This window comes from Vombatus ursinus, unplaced genomic scaffold, assembly GCF_900497805.2.
Source record: "Vombatus ursinus unplaced genomic scaffold, bare-nosed wombat genome assembly UNPS02014810.1, whole genome shotgun sequence".
Taxonomy (NCBI): Eukaryota; Metazoa; Chordata; class Mammalia; order Diprotodontia; family Vombatidae; genus Vombatus; species Vombatus ursinus.
In genome coordinates, this window is record NW_020954588.1 from 49,391,039 (window position 1) to 49,408,009 (window position 16,971).

The 16,971-nt window shown below is 51.1% G+C and overlaps 1 protein-coding gene across 1 annotated transcript in view; it reads left to right on the forward strand.

Moving 5' to 3' along the window:
- Window positions 1-16,971, forward strand: part of SNED1 (sushi, nidogen and EGF like domains 1) — a 36,190-nt gene that overhangs the window by 8,981 nt on the left and 10,238 nt on the right. The window contains exons 5-15 of the mRNA XM_027875795.1: window positions 33-206; window positions 2,024-2,137; window positions 4,095-4,208; window positions 4,473-4,586; window positions 6,409-6,522; window positions 7,594-7,890; window positions 9,582-9,765; window positions 10,142-10,254; window positions 11,483-11,764; window positions 13,637-13,781; window positions 16,261-16,343. Of these exons, the coding sequence (XP_027731596.1) occupies window positions 33-206; window positions 2,024-2,137; window positions 4,095-4,208; window positions 4,473-4,586; window positions 6,409-6,522; window positions 7,594-7,890; window positions 9,582-9,765; window positions 10,142-10,254; window positions 11,483-11,764; window positions 13,637-13,781; window positions 16,261-16,343 (1,734 nt within the window). The remainder of the gene's footprint in view (window positions 1-32; window positions 207-2,023; window positions 2,138-4,094; window positions 4,209-4,472; window positions 4,587-6,408; window positions 6,523-7,593; window positions 7,891-9,581; window positions 9,766-10,141; window positions 10,255-11,482; window positions 11,765-13,636; window positions 13,782-16,260; window positions 16,344-16,971) is intronic.

Below are 16,971 nucleotides of genomic sequence, written 5' to 3' on the forward strand. Positions count from 1 at the left end.
CCCCCCCCCCACATCCGTTCCTTGTCCCTCAGAGGTGGACTGCGGTACTCCCAGCTCAGTGAAGAACACCAAAGTGAGATTTAACTCCACCAAGATGGGCTCCCTGGCTGAATACGAGTGTGAGCAGGGCTACATCCTCAGCTCTGGGAACAACCCCAGAGTGTGCAGAGCACACGGACTCTGGAGCGAACCCCCACAGTGTCATGGTGACTGAGTTCCATTGTGAACATACTGAGGTTCTCCCTGAAGGTTGGGGTGGGGGGAGGACCGGAGAACTCTGAGTTTATACCTTCCCTCCCTGCTTCGGCTAATTCTGAACCACATGACACAGAAAATGGAGAGCCTAATAGTGGGTATATTCATGACAATTGGGAAGACCAGGCTCCAAAATTACTACATGTAGGACCCAAGACAAGTCTTTTCATCTCTCTGGGCCTCAGTTTCTCATCTGTAAAATGAGATCGCCGGACTTGGTGCCCCATAAGGTTCAGCTCTAAAGCTGAGAACTGGGAGAGACCTTAGAGATCACATCATCCAAACTCCTCAGTCTGTTGAGAAGGAAAATGAGGCCCAGAGAGACTAAGGGACTTTCCCGCAGAGATTCCCATGGCTGTGGCAAAGTGAGCACAACTCTTCCCAGCACTCCTGACTGGCTGCTTCATTAAAAAGTGGACATCACAGTAACAACCTGTGATGTCTGCACAGTCCCAAACCCTGTCAAAGGCCTTTCACGTACAGCATCCCATTGAGTCTTCTTCACACGCCCCTCAAGAGACCAGATCCGCATCTGTAAAATGGGTGTAATGAGGCAGGTTCCTGCCTACCTCACAGGAATGTTGTGGCGTCCCACAAAGAGAATGCAGGTAAAGCACATCACAAGGGATCAGACTCTAGAAATGCACCTTCTTCTTATCTGATGTTTTCGGAAGGTGATTCTAGGTCTAGACTCCTATGTTCTAGGGCTTCTTCCAACCTCGGCACTCTGTGATCTATGAAATCTAGAGCACCCCCAGCTAAAGCAGTGTCTATACAAACGATGGAGCTTCACCCAAAACAACAGCAGTTGCAGGTGCTTCAGTTAGAGTCAGAAAGACTTGAGTTCAAATCTGGCCTCAGTCACTGCTTTGTGACCCTGGGCAAATCCCTTAACTCCTGTTTGCCTCAGTTTCTTCATCTGTAAAATGTCGATAATAATAGCATCCAACCCACAGGATGATTGTGAAAGTCAAATGAGATAATATATGTAAAATGGCCTATAAATGCTAGCTATTATTATCATTATTATTATCATCATCACTACTGTCACTGCCCAAAGTGACCTGAGAGTTTCACAGTCAAGGCACAGACTCTGAACCATGTCAGCGGTCTCCAGAAGTGGGGCAGGGCTTCCCAGGGAAGGTGGGCAGCCACTCTGGTCCTTAAAGGAAGCAAAGAATTCCCAAAGTGGAGCTGAGGAGGAAAAACCATTCCAGGTTTGGGGGGGAGGGCAAACAGACCAGCTGTGCACAAGGCTTAAGAAGCCCTGCAGATCTTCTCCCCGGCCCCAGAAAGGAATGAAGCCATTTTCAGGAGCAGACATCTCCCATGAGCCCCAATTTCATTTTGGCTTCCAGACCAATAGCTACATCTCTATCGCACCAGCGATTGCCATCCCTGGTTTGGACTCTCTCATAGGTTTCTCAAGGTTTGTTAATGGATTTTCCAAAAATCCTCCTAACAAGGATAGAGGATAGGGAATGGACCTATGATTTGTGGCGAAGGAAATTCCCAGATGAAGAAAATCCCTCTTCCAAAGCAGGTCAGCTCCTTCTCTGCAAGTTACAGTCCAAGAGATCTCTCTTAATCTCAGAGAGGTCGTGACTTGCCCAGGGTCCCCCAATCTGTATGGGGCAGAGGCAGGACTTTCTGACTTGAAAGCCAGCACTCTCTCTATGCCAGACCGTTCCCAAACCAAATCAGTGGCCCTGTACTAAGATAACATTTCCATCCTCTCTTCCCCAACAATGCCCAACACGTCTCTCAGAAATCAATGAGTGTGAATCTCAGCCTTGCCTGAATGGGGGCTCCTGCAAGGACCGCATCGCCAGCTTCCTCTGCATCTGTGGCTCAGGATACATGGGACCCCACTGTGAGCTAGGTAAGAGAAAGTCCCATGAACCCTGAAAGGACACTCTGCCAGCCACATGGAGTACAAAGGGGAGGACCCGTGTGACCATGTTCTGGGCCCATCCTGAGCAGGTTAGGGCAGCTCTTGGCTAGGTGTGACATCAGAGCCTGGGCACAAGGTCCATGAGAGGAAGGTCACAGGTATATACAAATACGTGTATGTTATCTATACACAGACACACACAATCTTATATCTACCCATCTATACATACGCAGATAGACCCAGGGCCATCCCCAGTCATCCTGATCTATGTCTGGCCACTGGACCCAGACGGCTCCGGAGGAGAGACTGATGCCGGTGACTTTGCACAGCTCTCCCTCACTTAAATCCAATGCACTTGCAAGTCACAGCATCACCTTCCTGCTGTCATGGTTCTCTTGGAGAGCAAAGGACAAATGGCCACATAGACAGACAGACAGATGTGGACCTATATACATACTATTCACAGCAGCATTTTTTGTGCTACCAAAAAAACCTGGAAACTAAGGGGGTCCCTACCAACTGTGAAGCAACTGAACACATTCTGGTGCCTGAATGGCATGGCGTGCCCATGGTGCCAAACGGAGAAAGGCCTGCCCAGAGTCGGGATCGGGGCATTTAACCCGCTGGGGCCCCGGGCAGTGCTCAGATGGTCTGGAAGCTGACAAGTCGCTAGTCTGCACCTGTGAAGGGAGTTCCCCCCCTACACTGCTGAAATCCCTGAAAACCATGGACAGGCCTGCTGAGTGTGACAGTGACTGTCAGCTGCTCTTTATCCTTCTTTAACCTTCTTAGTGAGGAAACCGGTTGGCGGAGCCAAGCCCATCAAGCACTGATTAGGCACCTACTGTGTGCAAACACCACCCCAAACAATGAGGACGTGAAGACAAAAACAGAAGGTTATCCGTGTCCTCTAAAAGGCTACATTCTGCCAGGGGTGACCTAACAAGAAAACAAATGGGTAAATGGGGTAATCTGAGGAGAACGTGAGCAAGTAGAGGAATCAGGAAAGGCTTCGCCTTAGGAGAAGCTCAGAAGCCAAGCTTTGAAGGAAGCAGCTGACGAAGCCTGGTGTTCCCTGCAAAAGTCTAGAACCCGGAGACGGGAACAGCAAGGAAGGGCAGGTCAGCTAGGACGCGGGTAAGAGAGAGGAGTCATGTGGAATAGGCCTGGAAAGGAAAGCTGGAGCCAGACAGTGAAGAGCTTTGAATACCAAGGGCATGTTTTATCCTGAAGATAAGAGTGAGCCACTGAAGGTTCGCTGGGTAGGCAAATGACACAACGAAAGACTCTTTCAGTAGCCAAAGGGAGGATGGATCCGAGAGGGCAGAGATTAGAGCATGGGAGTGGGCTGCCCTAGTTCAGGTCTGCACCAGGGTGGTGGCTGGGAAAAATTGAGAAAATGGGTCCAACACAAGGTAGACTGTGAAGGTTACGGGAGACAAAGGGGTTGAGGAGGGACTGGAAGCATGGCCGTGTGCCCACAGCAGAAACACCCAGGTTGGGAAGGGAGGTTGGGGAAGACAATGGGTCTTCCATTTGGGTCGTGTTTAGTTCAGAATGAAGTGGGGGCTAGTCTGGAGGGGAGCTGAGCAGCAGCTCCTCAGATAACCCGATAGATAGTCAGGCTCTTATGAGGCTAAATGTTACCGTCCTAAGCCCTCCCTTGAGAGCTGCCTGGGCACCTCTCTGATGCAACAGTGCCAATCTCTTCTTCTCTGTATTTGTGCTTCATCCTAGGTAGAGACTTGATACTCTACCCCACCACAACTCTGCCACCACAATAACCAGTGCCGTGCCCACAGTAGGGCCTGAATTATTTATTGAAGGAATCAATATTGGGGAGGGAAGAGAGAAGAGGGCTTTTCCTGCTCACCAGTCTTTCAGAGTAGGGGAATACACAAGCATGTGATGACCATACACATAAACACTTCTGATTTCTGAACAGAGACTGACGAATGCCAGTCAGATCCCTGCAAAAACGGAGGGACCTGCAAGGATCTCCCAGCAGCCTTTGTCTGCCAATGTCCGGATGGCTTTGCTGGAATTCACTGTGAAAAAGGTAAGACTCCTTAAGGGGCCTTGTTGGACAGCTCCTCACTCTTCCCATCACCTCCCCCAAGCATCTCTCCCAGCCCTCCAATGGTGAGTCTGCTTTGCCTTCAACCCTCATCTTCAAAACTACCCAGACAGCTGTGCCTAAGCTAGGAAAAGGCGCCTGAGTGGCCATGCTCTGTCACTCCCCAAAGCTCTCCCCTCCCTCCTTCTCCCCTCCCTATGCCGAGACACTGTTTTCAGCACTGTGTGTGTTTTGGGAATTCTCTAGAAGTAGACGCCTGTGACTCAGGGCCCTGTCAGCACGGAGGAGAGTGTGAGAATGATGGCGGCTCTTATCTGTGTGTCTGCCCTGAAGGCTTCTTTGGCTACCACTGTGAGATAGGTAAGATGTGCACACGTATGACCGTACCGCTGGCTCACAACTAGCAAATTCCAAGCAGTCATGAGACTTTCCTGGTGTTCGAGAAGCAACCCAGGGGGTGTAAAGAGTACAAGACTTGAGACCAGAACCCTGAGTCCCAGGCTCAGCTTCCCCGTATTAGCTGTGAACGTATACATTAAGAGGCTGGTTGATTTAATGCTCTCAGCCTCATCTGTAGAATGGGCACAGCACAACCTCCTCTCTGGGTCTCCATCAGGATCATGTGAATCACTGTGCTCACAGTCCTTGGTAAAGCTCAGCGTGGCGCCATTAGTTATGATTCATTTGTCAGTGTATTAAGCTGGCTTCAGAGGCCCAGAATGCCCTGCTGAAGGCAGGCCTCCTTGGACTGACTCCCTCACTTCCTCGCCCCAGACAGTGGTGCCAGCACGCTTCTCATCTTGCCCTGTTCATTTGTGAGGTTGGATTCCCAGGTTGGGTTGTAAAATTCTAGGGAGGGGGGTGACCCTTCTTTTCTAATTGCCACCACACCTAGTGCAGTGTTAGACATGCAAGAACTGAGTTTCATTTAATTGCAGAACTGAGACGCACCCTGGGAGGCCTGGCTACACTGCCCGATGAGGAGAGCAATGACACATTTACATACTGCTTTGAGGGGCTTCTCCAAATTGCTTTAAAAAGTGTTCTTGTCATAACAGCCCCACAGTGACACAGGCAGAACATGGCACATCACAGGAGGAAGTTCAGGCTCTGAGAGGTCTGGGAAGAGCCTGAGGAGGGATTTACACCCAGGTCTCTTGGGTCCAAGTCCACAGCCTGAATCACCTCTCACTCCTCCTCCCCAGATGTCAGCCCCCACAGCTACATTCTGCCCCAACACAACCCCAGCAGAAAAGCAGTGTGGCTCCGGGTCACTGAGTGGGGCCCAGACACTGTCCCCAAACGAGTCCAGCCACCAGAGACCCCTCCTCCATCTACATTTGTGCAGTGTCTTGGTAACACTCAGGCTTATGCAATACATACATCTACAGCTCGTGAACTTGGTTTTTTAATGTTTTAATAACTATATTCTGATATATTTGATTTCTGTTGTAGTCCTATGTATTTTATTTTATGCTTTTAAAAATGTGATTCTAAGAAAGGGTTCACAGGATTCCCTCGCCTGCCTGTGGGGTCCAAGACACCAAAAAAGGGTAGAAGGCCCTGATGCGATCAGGACCCACTGTCCGCTACAGCCCAGGCCCAAAAGAAGGCCTGGATTTGAAGCTCAAACATCAGAGACCAAATCCTGGCTCTGTCATTTCCTAGCTGCGTAACTCTGACCTTCTTCCCTTCTCCAGCCTCAGTTTCTTCATCTGTAAAATGAGAACATTGGACCACATGACTTCCAAACTCCCAGTCCCAAATCCCCAGATCCTCTGACTTGCAGTTGACTTTGAGAGGAAGTCCGAGGTTGTCAGAAGCACTGAGCTGGGAGTCAGAAGGCCTGGGTTCTTGTCCTGGCTTCCACTGACTCACTGGGTGACCCTAGTCTGGTCCCTTAACCAATTTCCTTATGTATTTTGTTGTGGGAGCCAATACTACCTGCCACACTTCTCTCCTCTCTTGAGTTGTTGAGCTCAGACGAGATTACCACAGGAGAAAGGGGCCTCACATCATTTATCAAGTGCACGTGATGAATGCAGTCCCTGCTGACCCAGCTGCAGGGGAGGGTAGCGGAATGGAAGGGTGGCGTATAAATGGGGATTTGGGATTCAGGAACCTGGAGTACCAGGACAAAATCAAGAGTTACCCTTCAATCTCATCTTCCTTTCTTATTCAGCAAGCGATCCATGTTTCTCCAACCCCTGTGGGAGCCGAGGTTACTGTCTCTCCAGCAACGGGTCCCATAGCTGCACCTGCAAAGTGGGCTACACCGGCAGAAACTGTGCCAAAGGTAAAAGAGAGAGGGCGTGCCTAGGCTGGAGCACCACCAACGTGGGGGAGGGACTAATCCCCAAGCTGGAGGGTGTTGGGCCAGCCAGAGGCTGGATTCTTGTGCTCAGGTCAGCCTTGGTCTGAGGGGAGATGGGGGGAACCCTGTGAGGCAGGTGGGGGCCCCGGGACACCACTGGGAGATGAGACCTCCAAACCCAAAGAGAAGTTTCAAGTCTCTTTTCTCAGAAGAGTCCTGGTAGAACCTGTAGTCTGTGAGAGGAAAACTGAGAGCTCCTTTGGCTCAGGAAACTAAATATTAGAGCAAGGGACAGCTTCCCTGAGGAACTCACCCCCAACCCCCCCAGTCCAACTCCACTATAGTGGCTGTTCAATTCAGCAAGCATTTATTCAACGCCTACTTTGGCACTGCCGTAGACGCTTGGCTTACAAAGACAAAATAGAACAAGGCACACCCTCGAGGAGCCAACACCCTACCAGGGAGACAGTCTATACAAACACATACACATAAAATGAACCCGAGGTTCTTTTTGTGGGAGGCAGAGGGCTGAGACTCAGCTCAGCTCCTGAAGGACCTGAGGGACGAGTGTCCAGAGCAAGCCTGTGTCTACAAAGCCAGGCAAGATCGGCCTGCAGGGCCTCTCAGGGGCTGGTGGGAAGGAGAAGCAAAGGGACCCCTTGTCCTTCAAAACCCAGAGGGAGAGTGGAAATGCCAAAGGGGGCCTCGATACCCATCACACGATAACACACAGACCACTTCCACCATGTGTGATTATCCCAGACATTCCTCTCTTACTACTGTTCCAAACCTGGTCTTCATGGAAGAATGCATAGGCTCTCTCCCAACTGACTGGCCTCACAGGGCTCCCATCCCTCCTTGATCCCACCAAGACGCTCTGAGCAACCAAAGCCTCCAGGCTCCCCCAGCCCAGGGCCTTGCCAGCCGGCATCTCATTCCTCCCCGTTTCCTGTCCCATGACCCCCAACACGAGTGGCAGCGGGGTGGGCCACAGGTCTTCTCATGCTGTTTTACCCTCTTCTCTTCGCTCACGGCCTTGCTGAAACCCTCCAGAGCTGCTGCCGCCCACAACACTCAAGGTGGAAAGGGTGGAGGACAGCGGTGTCTCCATCTCCTGGCGTCCCCCCGAGGACCAGGCAGCCAAGCAGATGATTGACGGCTATGCGGTGACCTACACCTCCTTCGACGGCTCCTACCGCCGGACTGATTTTGTGGATCGCAGCCACTCTGCCCACCAGCTGCGGGCCCTGGCCTCGGGCAAGGCCTACAACATCTCCGTCTTCTCAGTCAAACGCAACGTAAACAACAAGAATGACATCAGCAGACCCGTGGTGCTCATCACCCGCACTCGTGAGTCCACATGTGGGGCCGTGGGGGCTCCGAGGGTCAGAGATCAGAGAGCTGGGTGGCACCCCTCCCTGTACAGGGATCCCCTCCCAGCCCTCCCCAGCTAGTGGGCATCAGACCCCCACGGCAGGGAAGCTACTGGCTCCCCAGCACCCTGTTCCACTCTGCGCCAACTGTCAGTGGGGGGGAGTTTTCTTATTGTTTTCCCCCAATATCAGGCCCACATTGGCCCCTTTCAGCTTCTTTCTACCGGGCCTTGTTCTGTTCTCTGGCTCTACAAGTGTCCGATCCATTTCCCACATAATATCCCTTCAAGTATGGGACAACTCTCCCATCTCCTTCTGAGGACGGAGCATCCCCAGTCCTTCAATGGGCCTGGGCCCTCTTCCGGATGTTCTAGAGTCCATCAATAGCCCTCACAAAACGTGGTGCCCAGCTGTAGTCTGACAGTGTGAACCACAGGGACGCTATTGTCTATTATCTTCTAGATGGTCTATTTCCAGGAATAATGCCTAACGTGGTACCAGATTAGAAGCCAGTGAACAAGCATTTATTAAGCACCTTCTATGTGCCAGGCATTGTGTTAAGCATGGCCCCTGCCCTCCAGGGGATCACATTCTAAGTGGGGAGACAACATGCAAATAACTGTCCCTGTCAGATGGGCATGGTCCAGAGGGAGGGCGTCACTAGCGACACGAAAGCCGTGCGCCGCTCCGATGCCGATGCTGTGGCTCGGGTCTTCCCCTGGGCGTCAGAAGCTTCCTTCCAGCAGCCGCCAGAACGTCTGCTACAAACCCTTGTTCCTCTAGAGGCCCTCTGCTTCTCTAGCGCATCCGGGTTCCTTCTCTATACCTGCAGGCACACTGCGTTTGTGCCCTCCGCTTTTACATCCGTTTTATCCACTGAGAGAGACTGAAAGCCTCCACTGTAGGTGTCAATACCCCTCGAATTTTAGGGATACTGTAGGAAGCAACCCGTGCTGGGGGCTGAACTCTCTCTAACCCCTTCCAGCTCGAAATCTAGGATCCTATAAAAACTGTGTAATACATTCCGAAGCCAATTCAATTCGAGAGCATTTATTAAGCACCGATTGTGCGCCAGCACTGTCCTATGTGCTGGGAATATAAAGAGAAAGAAAGGAAGTCCCTGCGCTCGAGGGCCTTACCTTCTGCCTGCCAGCAGAAATGTCTCTGAAGCCCTCTCTGCTGGTCTCATCCACTTCGTATTTTCAGGAACGACTTGAAACTTGCCTACGTCACCTTAGACAAGTCAGGTAACCTGGTAGGCCCTAGTTGCCTCCTCTATAAAATGAGGAAAGCACTTGACTTACCTGTGGATAGGAGGCTGTGTCAGGTTGTCTCGGGGGTCCTTTCAGCATTGAGATCTATGACTCTGGGGTGGGCGTGGGTAACCAGGAGTGGACTGCACTCATCTGGCTGGAGCAAATGGAATTTCTTCTGCTCCCAACAAATGGGTTTTTGTCCTGGTGGTTCTTCCTCTGTTACCCCTTTAACACAAGCCAATTCCTAAGCCCTCCCCTCACTCACCCCTGATTTAATGCTCTAGTACTACAATCAATTCAATCCAACAAACATTCATTAAGAACCCTCTTCTGCAAGGTCCTGCCCCAGAGCCCTGGGCATCCCACCTAACAAGAGGCTTGGGACTGACCAGTGGCTCCTTCATCCCTCCAGGGCCTCGGCCTGTGGAGGGCTTTGAGATCACCAACGTGACAGCCTCGTCGATCACAGTCCAATGGGCCCTCCACAAGGTCAAGCACTCCACTGTCAACAAAGTGCGTGTGTCTATCCGCCGCCTCGGGGACCAAGAGGACCGCGTCGTGGAGCTGGACAGCACCGCTGACAAGTACACATTCTGGTGAGGCCAGCAGGGATGAATAGGTCCCCTCTGCTGGTGCCACCTGCTTTACAAAGCCCTTTGTCGACATGTCCATACTTTGGCCTGGGGAGGACTGGAGAGAGTCCTGTGCCTCACTTTACCCACTGGACTTCTAAACCTGCCCCGATCATGTCCAACAGTCATACCAGCACCCTGCTATGTCCAGTTCTGTGCCAGGCACAGAGCTCCAGGCTCTGGGGAGACAGAAGCAATGGAACAGTCCCTGTCCTCAAGGGGCATCCCAGTCTCAACTGGGGAGAGAGACAGGAAAAGCATAAAGAAACAGTTAAAGGAAGTCCGCAAAATGAAAATGCAGACCAGCCACTCTGCTCATCCTCTCTCCCCCTTTTCTCAGGGATCTGCTGCCGGGAGAGAGGTACATTATTCACGTGACCACCCTCAGTGGGCTGGGCACGGAAGACCATCCCTCAGAAAGCCTGGCCACTGCACCCTTCCACGTGTGGACTCGTGAGTACGATACAGTGGGTTTAGGATCAGACCCTCCTCCCCTTGTCTTGGCTGCTCTGAGCTCTCCGCAAGAGCCTGGCGCCTTTCACGTCTTCATTCACCCCCTGGATGGGCACATTCTAGTCCCAGAGAATGCCACTGCTGCAGGAGAAAAGGAACCTTGGGTCCCCATCACTTAGTGGCTTAGAGTCTTTTCTGTAACACCTGTGACTTGACTTATCACAAATATACATATGTATGTGTATATATACATATGGGTATGAATATATACACATCTACATACAAAGTACTATGAGAAATGTCCCCCCACTGTGCCCCTGCCTATGGATCGCCCCCTAGCTGATGGCCCACTCCGAGCTCCAGCTCTAAGCTCTGTGTGTCCTGGGAGGGTCCAACACTGTGGAAACAGAACCTCCCGTGGCCTCCTGTCCCTGGAGGAGCTCAGTGCTGCCCCGTAGCCCTGGGGAATCAATCTCTGCACCATGCACTAGTTCAGTTCAGAGGAGCCCAGGGAACCGGAAGAGGAGAATTCCCTTTCCACGTCATAGATTTAGAGTTTCCTAAAAACAACCTCAGGCGCCTTCCAGACCAACCAGCTCTTTTTACAGATGAGGAAACTGAGGTCCAGAGGAGGCAATCACTTCGCCCTGGTCACTCGGCAGTAAATGATAGAGCCGGATTTGAGCCCAGCTGACTCCCCAGACAGCCCCATTTTCCACAGCACCACTCCCAGAAGGGGGAGGCTATGCCATGCATGAGCCATCACTGAGCAGGACCACATGTGAGGCTGACCCTGCGAGGGGCAGAGCAGAGGGGTGGTCATGGTAACTGCTCACCAGCCATAGGGAAGAGGGGCTGGGATCAAACACCTCTAGCTCTAAGAAGGGCAAAAGTGAGAAAAGCCAAATGTTCAAGAGAATTGTTTCCTCCCTGCCAAAAGAAATCTCAGCAGGGAATAGAGCACTGAATTCAGGAAGATCTGAGTTCAAATTTGGCCTCAGACACTTACTAACTATGACCCTGGGCAAGTCGCTTCCCCTCTGTTTGTCTCAGTTTCCTCAAGTGTAAAATAGGGATAATCATAACTCCCAGGGTTGTTAGGAAGATCCAATGAGTTAATGCTCACGAAACACTCTGCAAACCTTAATCGGCTGTATAAATGCCAGCTGATCCTTCAGTGACGACAGTTTTCCTTCTTCTCTTTCTCCCGCACCAATGCCTTGGGCAGGTCCTCTCTCGCCTAGAAACCTGACATCTTCAAGAGTCACGGCTACTTCTGCCCACATGGTGTGGGAGCAGCCACCTCCGGGGGCTTCTGTGGAGGGTTATATCATCAATGTGACCACAAGCCAGAGCGTGAAGAGCCGCTACGTACCCAACGGGAAGCTGACCTCCTACACCATGCGCGATCTGCAGCCAGGGCAAAGGTATCGACTCTCGGTGACTGCTGTACAGAACACAGAGCAAGGGCAGATGCACAGCGACCCTGCCCATCTATACATTATGACCTGTAAGTTCTGAACCGTCTTCCGTGCCAAATGCCTTGAAACCCTGACCATGGGGGAACAGATGCCCCTGGGGAAAGGGGCCTCCTCTCTACCAAGAGTTTCCTAGTATCTACTGACTGAGGCTAGCGCACAAAACGCCGTCACGACAGTCTCACGAGGGCCACTGTAAGTCACAGCTGTCACAAGAGATCTTACTAGCTGAGTAAGGCAGGGCCTGACACTTTGCAGAAACCACGCTCAGCAAACTCCCACGAGGCCAAGCCCCCAGGCTGAGTCACCAGGGGTGACAAACGAACCCTTGCACACGCCTGCTACCTTCTTCCAGGTCCCAAGAGTTACAGAGAGTGCAGACTCCCCCCACTCAGCCAGAAGAGCTGCTGGGTGCCAAGTGCTGTGGGGGATACAACACAAACAAAAGGCATGGAATTTGGCCTTGAAGCGTATTCCCAGTCCGACCAGGGATCTAGAGCAGACCAGAGTAAGGGAACCTCAGGATATTTATGGCACGGTTGTCAGTACCCCAGAGAAGGCTGGGCAATGGGTCTGCCAGACAGGAAAGCAGCAGTTGTTGCCACTAACCCTGGCAAGGGCACCAGTACACCTGCCCGCCCTCAGAATGCCTGCGTCTGGGGCCAGCCCAGGCTTCTGGGCCGCTGTTTCTGAACAGGCCTTCACATGGCAGAGCTGACTATGTTGTCAAGAAGAGTAACAAGAGAGCTAGATGAGAGTCACGTGTGGCAGAACAGTGACCTCCGGGGGGGGGGAGGTCTGGTTATACAGCAACTCTCCCTAAATGTCTATGTTTGTGCTCCCCTGGCATGTGGGCACCTTGGAGGACAGCCTCATGGAATAGGCTGATCTGCAAGGTGCAACCAACAGGCTGGGCAGTGATGACCGTGTCACAAGAAAGTCATAGCCATGTCCTCAAGAACACCTGAGCCCCATCCTACTCTCTGGGGCATGTCTGTGTCAGGGACCCCTGACAGTCAGAGCCTATAGGACCCTGACAACAGTGTACAAATATGAACAACCGCTCCAGGGCAAGCTGAGTAATAGAGGAGTAGGGTGAATGCCTGATGGTTCTTTAGGCCTGTGTCTTTGGTAGAAGAAATGTAGAGGCAGGCAGACGGTGGATGTGAGCACCCTACAGCACATCACCAATGAAGAACTGTGCAGGAGAAAAGGCATGAATGGGTATCATCAGAAAAGGAGACGGCCTAGACACGCAGAGAAAATGAGAGAAAACCAATACGTACAGTGCCAAGAGATCTAGAAATCATGTTTAATCTGATTTGGAGAGTTTTCTTGTTTTGTTTTCAAAATTCTTTACAGAAGTAGATGGCACTCTAAGAAGGAGGAGGGAGGGTAATACAGGAGAAAATTCAGGGGATATAAAAAATAGATATCAGTAAAATCTATGTTAAAAGAAGAAAGAAAAACAATGATGAAAAATTTGAAATCAGGGTTGGTAAAAGAGAACAATCACGTTAACCTAAAGACATTACGGAGTAGGGTGGACCAGAATCACATAATGATAAGGTGACAGCGCTAACACCTGGTGGTTAACACGTGACCAAAGGAAAGACCCGCATGTGAAGAGAAGGCTGCTGCCAGGAGCGTTAGGGAGCTGCTTTTGAGGAGAACCTGAGGCCCGTCCCCTAGAACAGATTCTGCCAGATGTGGCTCCGCTATCTGTGACCAAAGCTACGCACGGTCCAAACCAGGCACCCTCTTGTCTCCATCCTAAGGCCCAGGGACAAGGACTCTGGTCAGGGACATCCCTACAACGTGGGCTGGAGAGGGCGAGGGGAGGGAGGGGTCGGCATCATGGAGCCCACGAGTCAGGGGCTTCTTTCTGCTCACCTTCTCTGCAGCACAGAGGGATGGCTCTTCTGACAGAAGATGGAGCCAAGGAGGGCACCCCAGAGTGCTGAGGAACAGACTGCCCCCGTCCTTTCTGCCTGATCTTCGGCTGCTGGCTGACCGTGAGGTTTCCGAAGAACCGTCCCAGCCTCCCAGGTAGGGTTAACACCACCCCAACCCAAGCCCACAAGACCTGCTGCTAAGACTTTCCACATAAATACAGCTGGAAAATACTTCATCTCTGAGGGGTCTGCAAATGAACCGGTTCAGAAATGGTCTCCATCCCTTGTGGTGACAGCACTGGGTCACAGATCCATTCACCTTACAATAATAATAGTAGCCTGAATTTATATGATGCTTTAAGGTTTGCAAAGCACTTTACATATGGTGTTTCATTTATTCCTCATATCAACTGTGTGAGATAGGTGTTACTATTATCCTCATTTTACATATGAGAAAACTGGGTCTGAGAGATGTTGAGCTGCCTAGGGTCACACAGCTAGTGAGTGTTTGAAACAGGATTTGAACTCAGATCTTCCTACCTCCGAGTCCAGTGATTTATTTAGTACACCACCCAGCTGCCCCTGACGGATGCCTAGGATGAAGACTGGTCACCTCCAACGTTGTCTCAAAGGGTAGGAATGAGACCTCTGAGTTTGGTCAAGCAGACCACACTGGGGAAAGAGAATTTCTGGAGTCCTTTCCTCTGTTCTGCTCAGCCCCCTACTCTCCTAAAGCTTTTGGCAGACAATGTCTTTGTTGCTGTTTTCTACCTCTAGCCAGCCCAATGGTGATTTTATAGCTTCTTGCCACCATGTTTTCTCCTGATCAGTTGAAGAGACCATGCAAGGAACACTATCCTTCTACAAACCAGGTCCCAGTTTTGCCACCCAAATACCTACCTGGCAATGTCACCCGCTCAAACTGTGACATGTGTCTTTTGAAAACCAACAGGCTAACCTAGAATGCAGAATTTGAGGTCACGAAGGCTTGGGTTTAAAGCCTCCTTCTTCACCTTTGAAATAGGACTGTTGTAAGGACCCACTGAGATGTCTGTAAAGCTCTTTGCAAACCATAATGCGAGACAGAAACATGAGATGATATTATTCTGTTCCCCCTCCCTTGCTTTTCAGCTGGCCAGGAGTACAAGCTTGACTCCCTGTGCTCTCTGAAGACAGCAGTAACATGAACTGGATGTGCTAAGCATCTCATTAAAGGTCACTCTAGCAGTACTGTAGGAGAAATGATTTCAAGTAAAACAACAAATACCCAGAGGCAATTGTTAAAGGGCTTTTTGGGGAGGGAGACAGAGAGAGAGAGAGAGGGGCCTCAAGTGGCTCTGATCACAAACAACACTGCCCCCTCCCCCCAGCAGGATCATTTCCTGTTTCTGAGGCCCTGACCTTAATACACTTTCCTCCAAATATTCATAGAAGGATATCGAGGCAGGACCTTAAAGATCATTAAGACTGATTTAATAAAAGAGGAAACAAAAGTGGACCAGAGAAGGGACCCACCTGCCTAGGGCCATATGGCGAGTTAGTGGGACATCCCTAAATGTGAAGCAGATGAGAAAAGTAGGACTTTTCCACTGGAACAGCATCTCCACGTGGGTGCAATATTCTGTACTTTTTCTGACACTCACTGTAAGTCATACTGAGAAATCCTAGGAAGTCTACACTTCTTCCCGAAAGTTTTTGCCAAAAGTGCCAGGGTTCCTGGCACTCAAACTTTTGAGACAGAAAACTTAAGATGGGAGTGAAGAGAAAGAAGCCAGTGGTGCTCCCAAAATTGGGAATTTCACACATGTACGCGTGCTTGCACGTATACGTGTGTGCACATGCGTGTGCTTAAGTACGGCTGGGAGATCACAAATCTGTCCACGTCACTTTGGACTCCTTCCATTCTACTGCATATAAGGCAACAGGCATTTATCAAGGGATTACTCTGTGCCAGGCACTGTGCTCGTCACTGGAAATACAAATGCAAGCAAAAAGACAGTCCCTGCCTCAAGGAGTTTCCATTCTAAATAAGAGGAAGATGATGAGGCTGGGGGGCTGACAGAGAACGAGGAAAGTATGGCTGGCCTGGAATTTCTGGGAGGAACCAACCAATCAGAAGAAGGGGATGCAGGGGCAGAGTGCCCTTCCAGGGTGAGAAGGCCACGAACCAGGGGAAGAGTGGGCTTCCAGGGTGAAGGGCCGCCGTGGGCAGCATGGCGGAGAAAGCACATCTCCACAGGCAGGGGCCCAGAGAGCAGCGAAAGCTCACAGGATGCCCCCGTCCATCCTCTAGACTTGTTCGTGCACTGGGACACTTTCACAATCTTTATTGTTGTAGCTGAGCCGTTTGCGTTGTGTCCAACTCTTCCTGACCCCATTTGGGGTTTTCTTGGCAGAGATCCTGGAGTGGTTTGCCATTTTCTTCTCCAGCTCATTTGACAGATAAGGAAACTGAGGCAGACAGGTTAAGTGACTTGCCCAAGGTCACACAGCTAGTAAGTAAATCTGAGGCCAGATCTGAACTCAGGAAAATGACTCTTCCTGACCGCAGGCCTGGCGCTCTGTGCACTATGTCATCCCCTAGCTACCCTTTACAATCTTTACACTGGTTCTTCTTGGCCCCTCTTTACCAGGTTTACTGAGCTGGTGGATGGCAGAGGAAGAATCAGCGCCAAATTCAGCAGCAGCCCGAGTAAATCGGTCACTGTGAGATCCCGTAAGTGTCCGACCGTTCACTTATGGCTCTGTCTGAATCTCAGGGCTGAGCGAGTCGTGGGGGCCTCCCTGCTCAGGGCACCAAAGCTGGCTCACAGCGGAGGTGATGTGTGCCTCTGCCCACCTGGAGCTACCCAGGGCTGCGGAGGAGCACAGGACACCGTCTAACCGTGCCTTTCCTGTTTAAAACCCTGCGGTGCCCGCCTAGGGCCTCTAGGCTTCAATACAACTGCTCAGTCTGCTACAGCCACTCTGGAGTCCTACCTCCACCCATGTGCACAGCCCACCTGCCTAACTGGAATGCACTTCCTTCTCCACTCTGGGCTTTGGTCCCTGCCTTTCAAAGAAGGGGGTTGGACTAGCCCAATGGTGTCAAACTCAAATGGAAACAGATTCCCACAAATTAACATTCGTCTATGTTGTATTCTATTTGTATTTATTTTGTCAAACATTTCCAAATTACTCTGGAGTTTTGCAGGCTCCTTGTGGCAGGCCTCCAGTCTGACCCTCTGGACTAGACGATCCCTGTACTGTCCTTTCCAGCTCTAGAGGATCCTGTAATATTCTTTCAAAGCTCCATGAAGCATCCTTGATTCTCTCTCCCCTCCCCCCACCTTTTCTCTCTAATT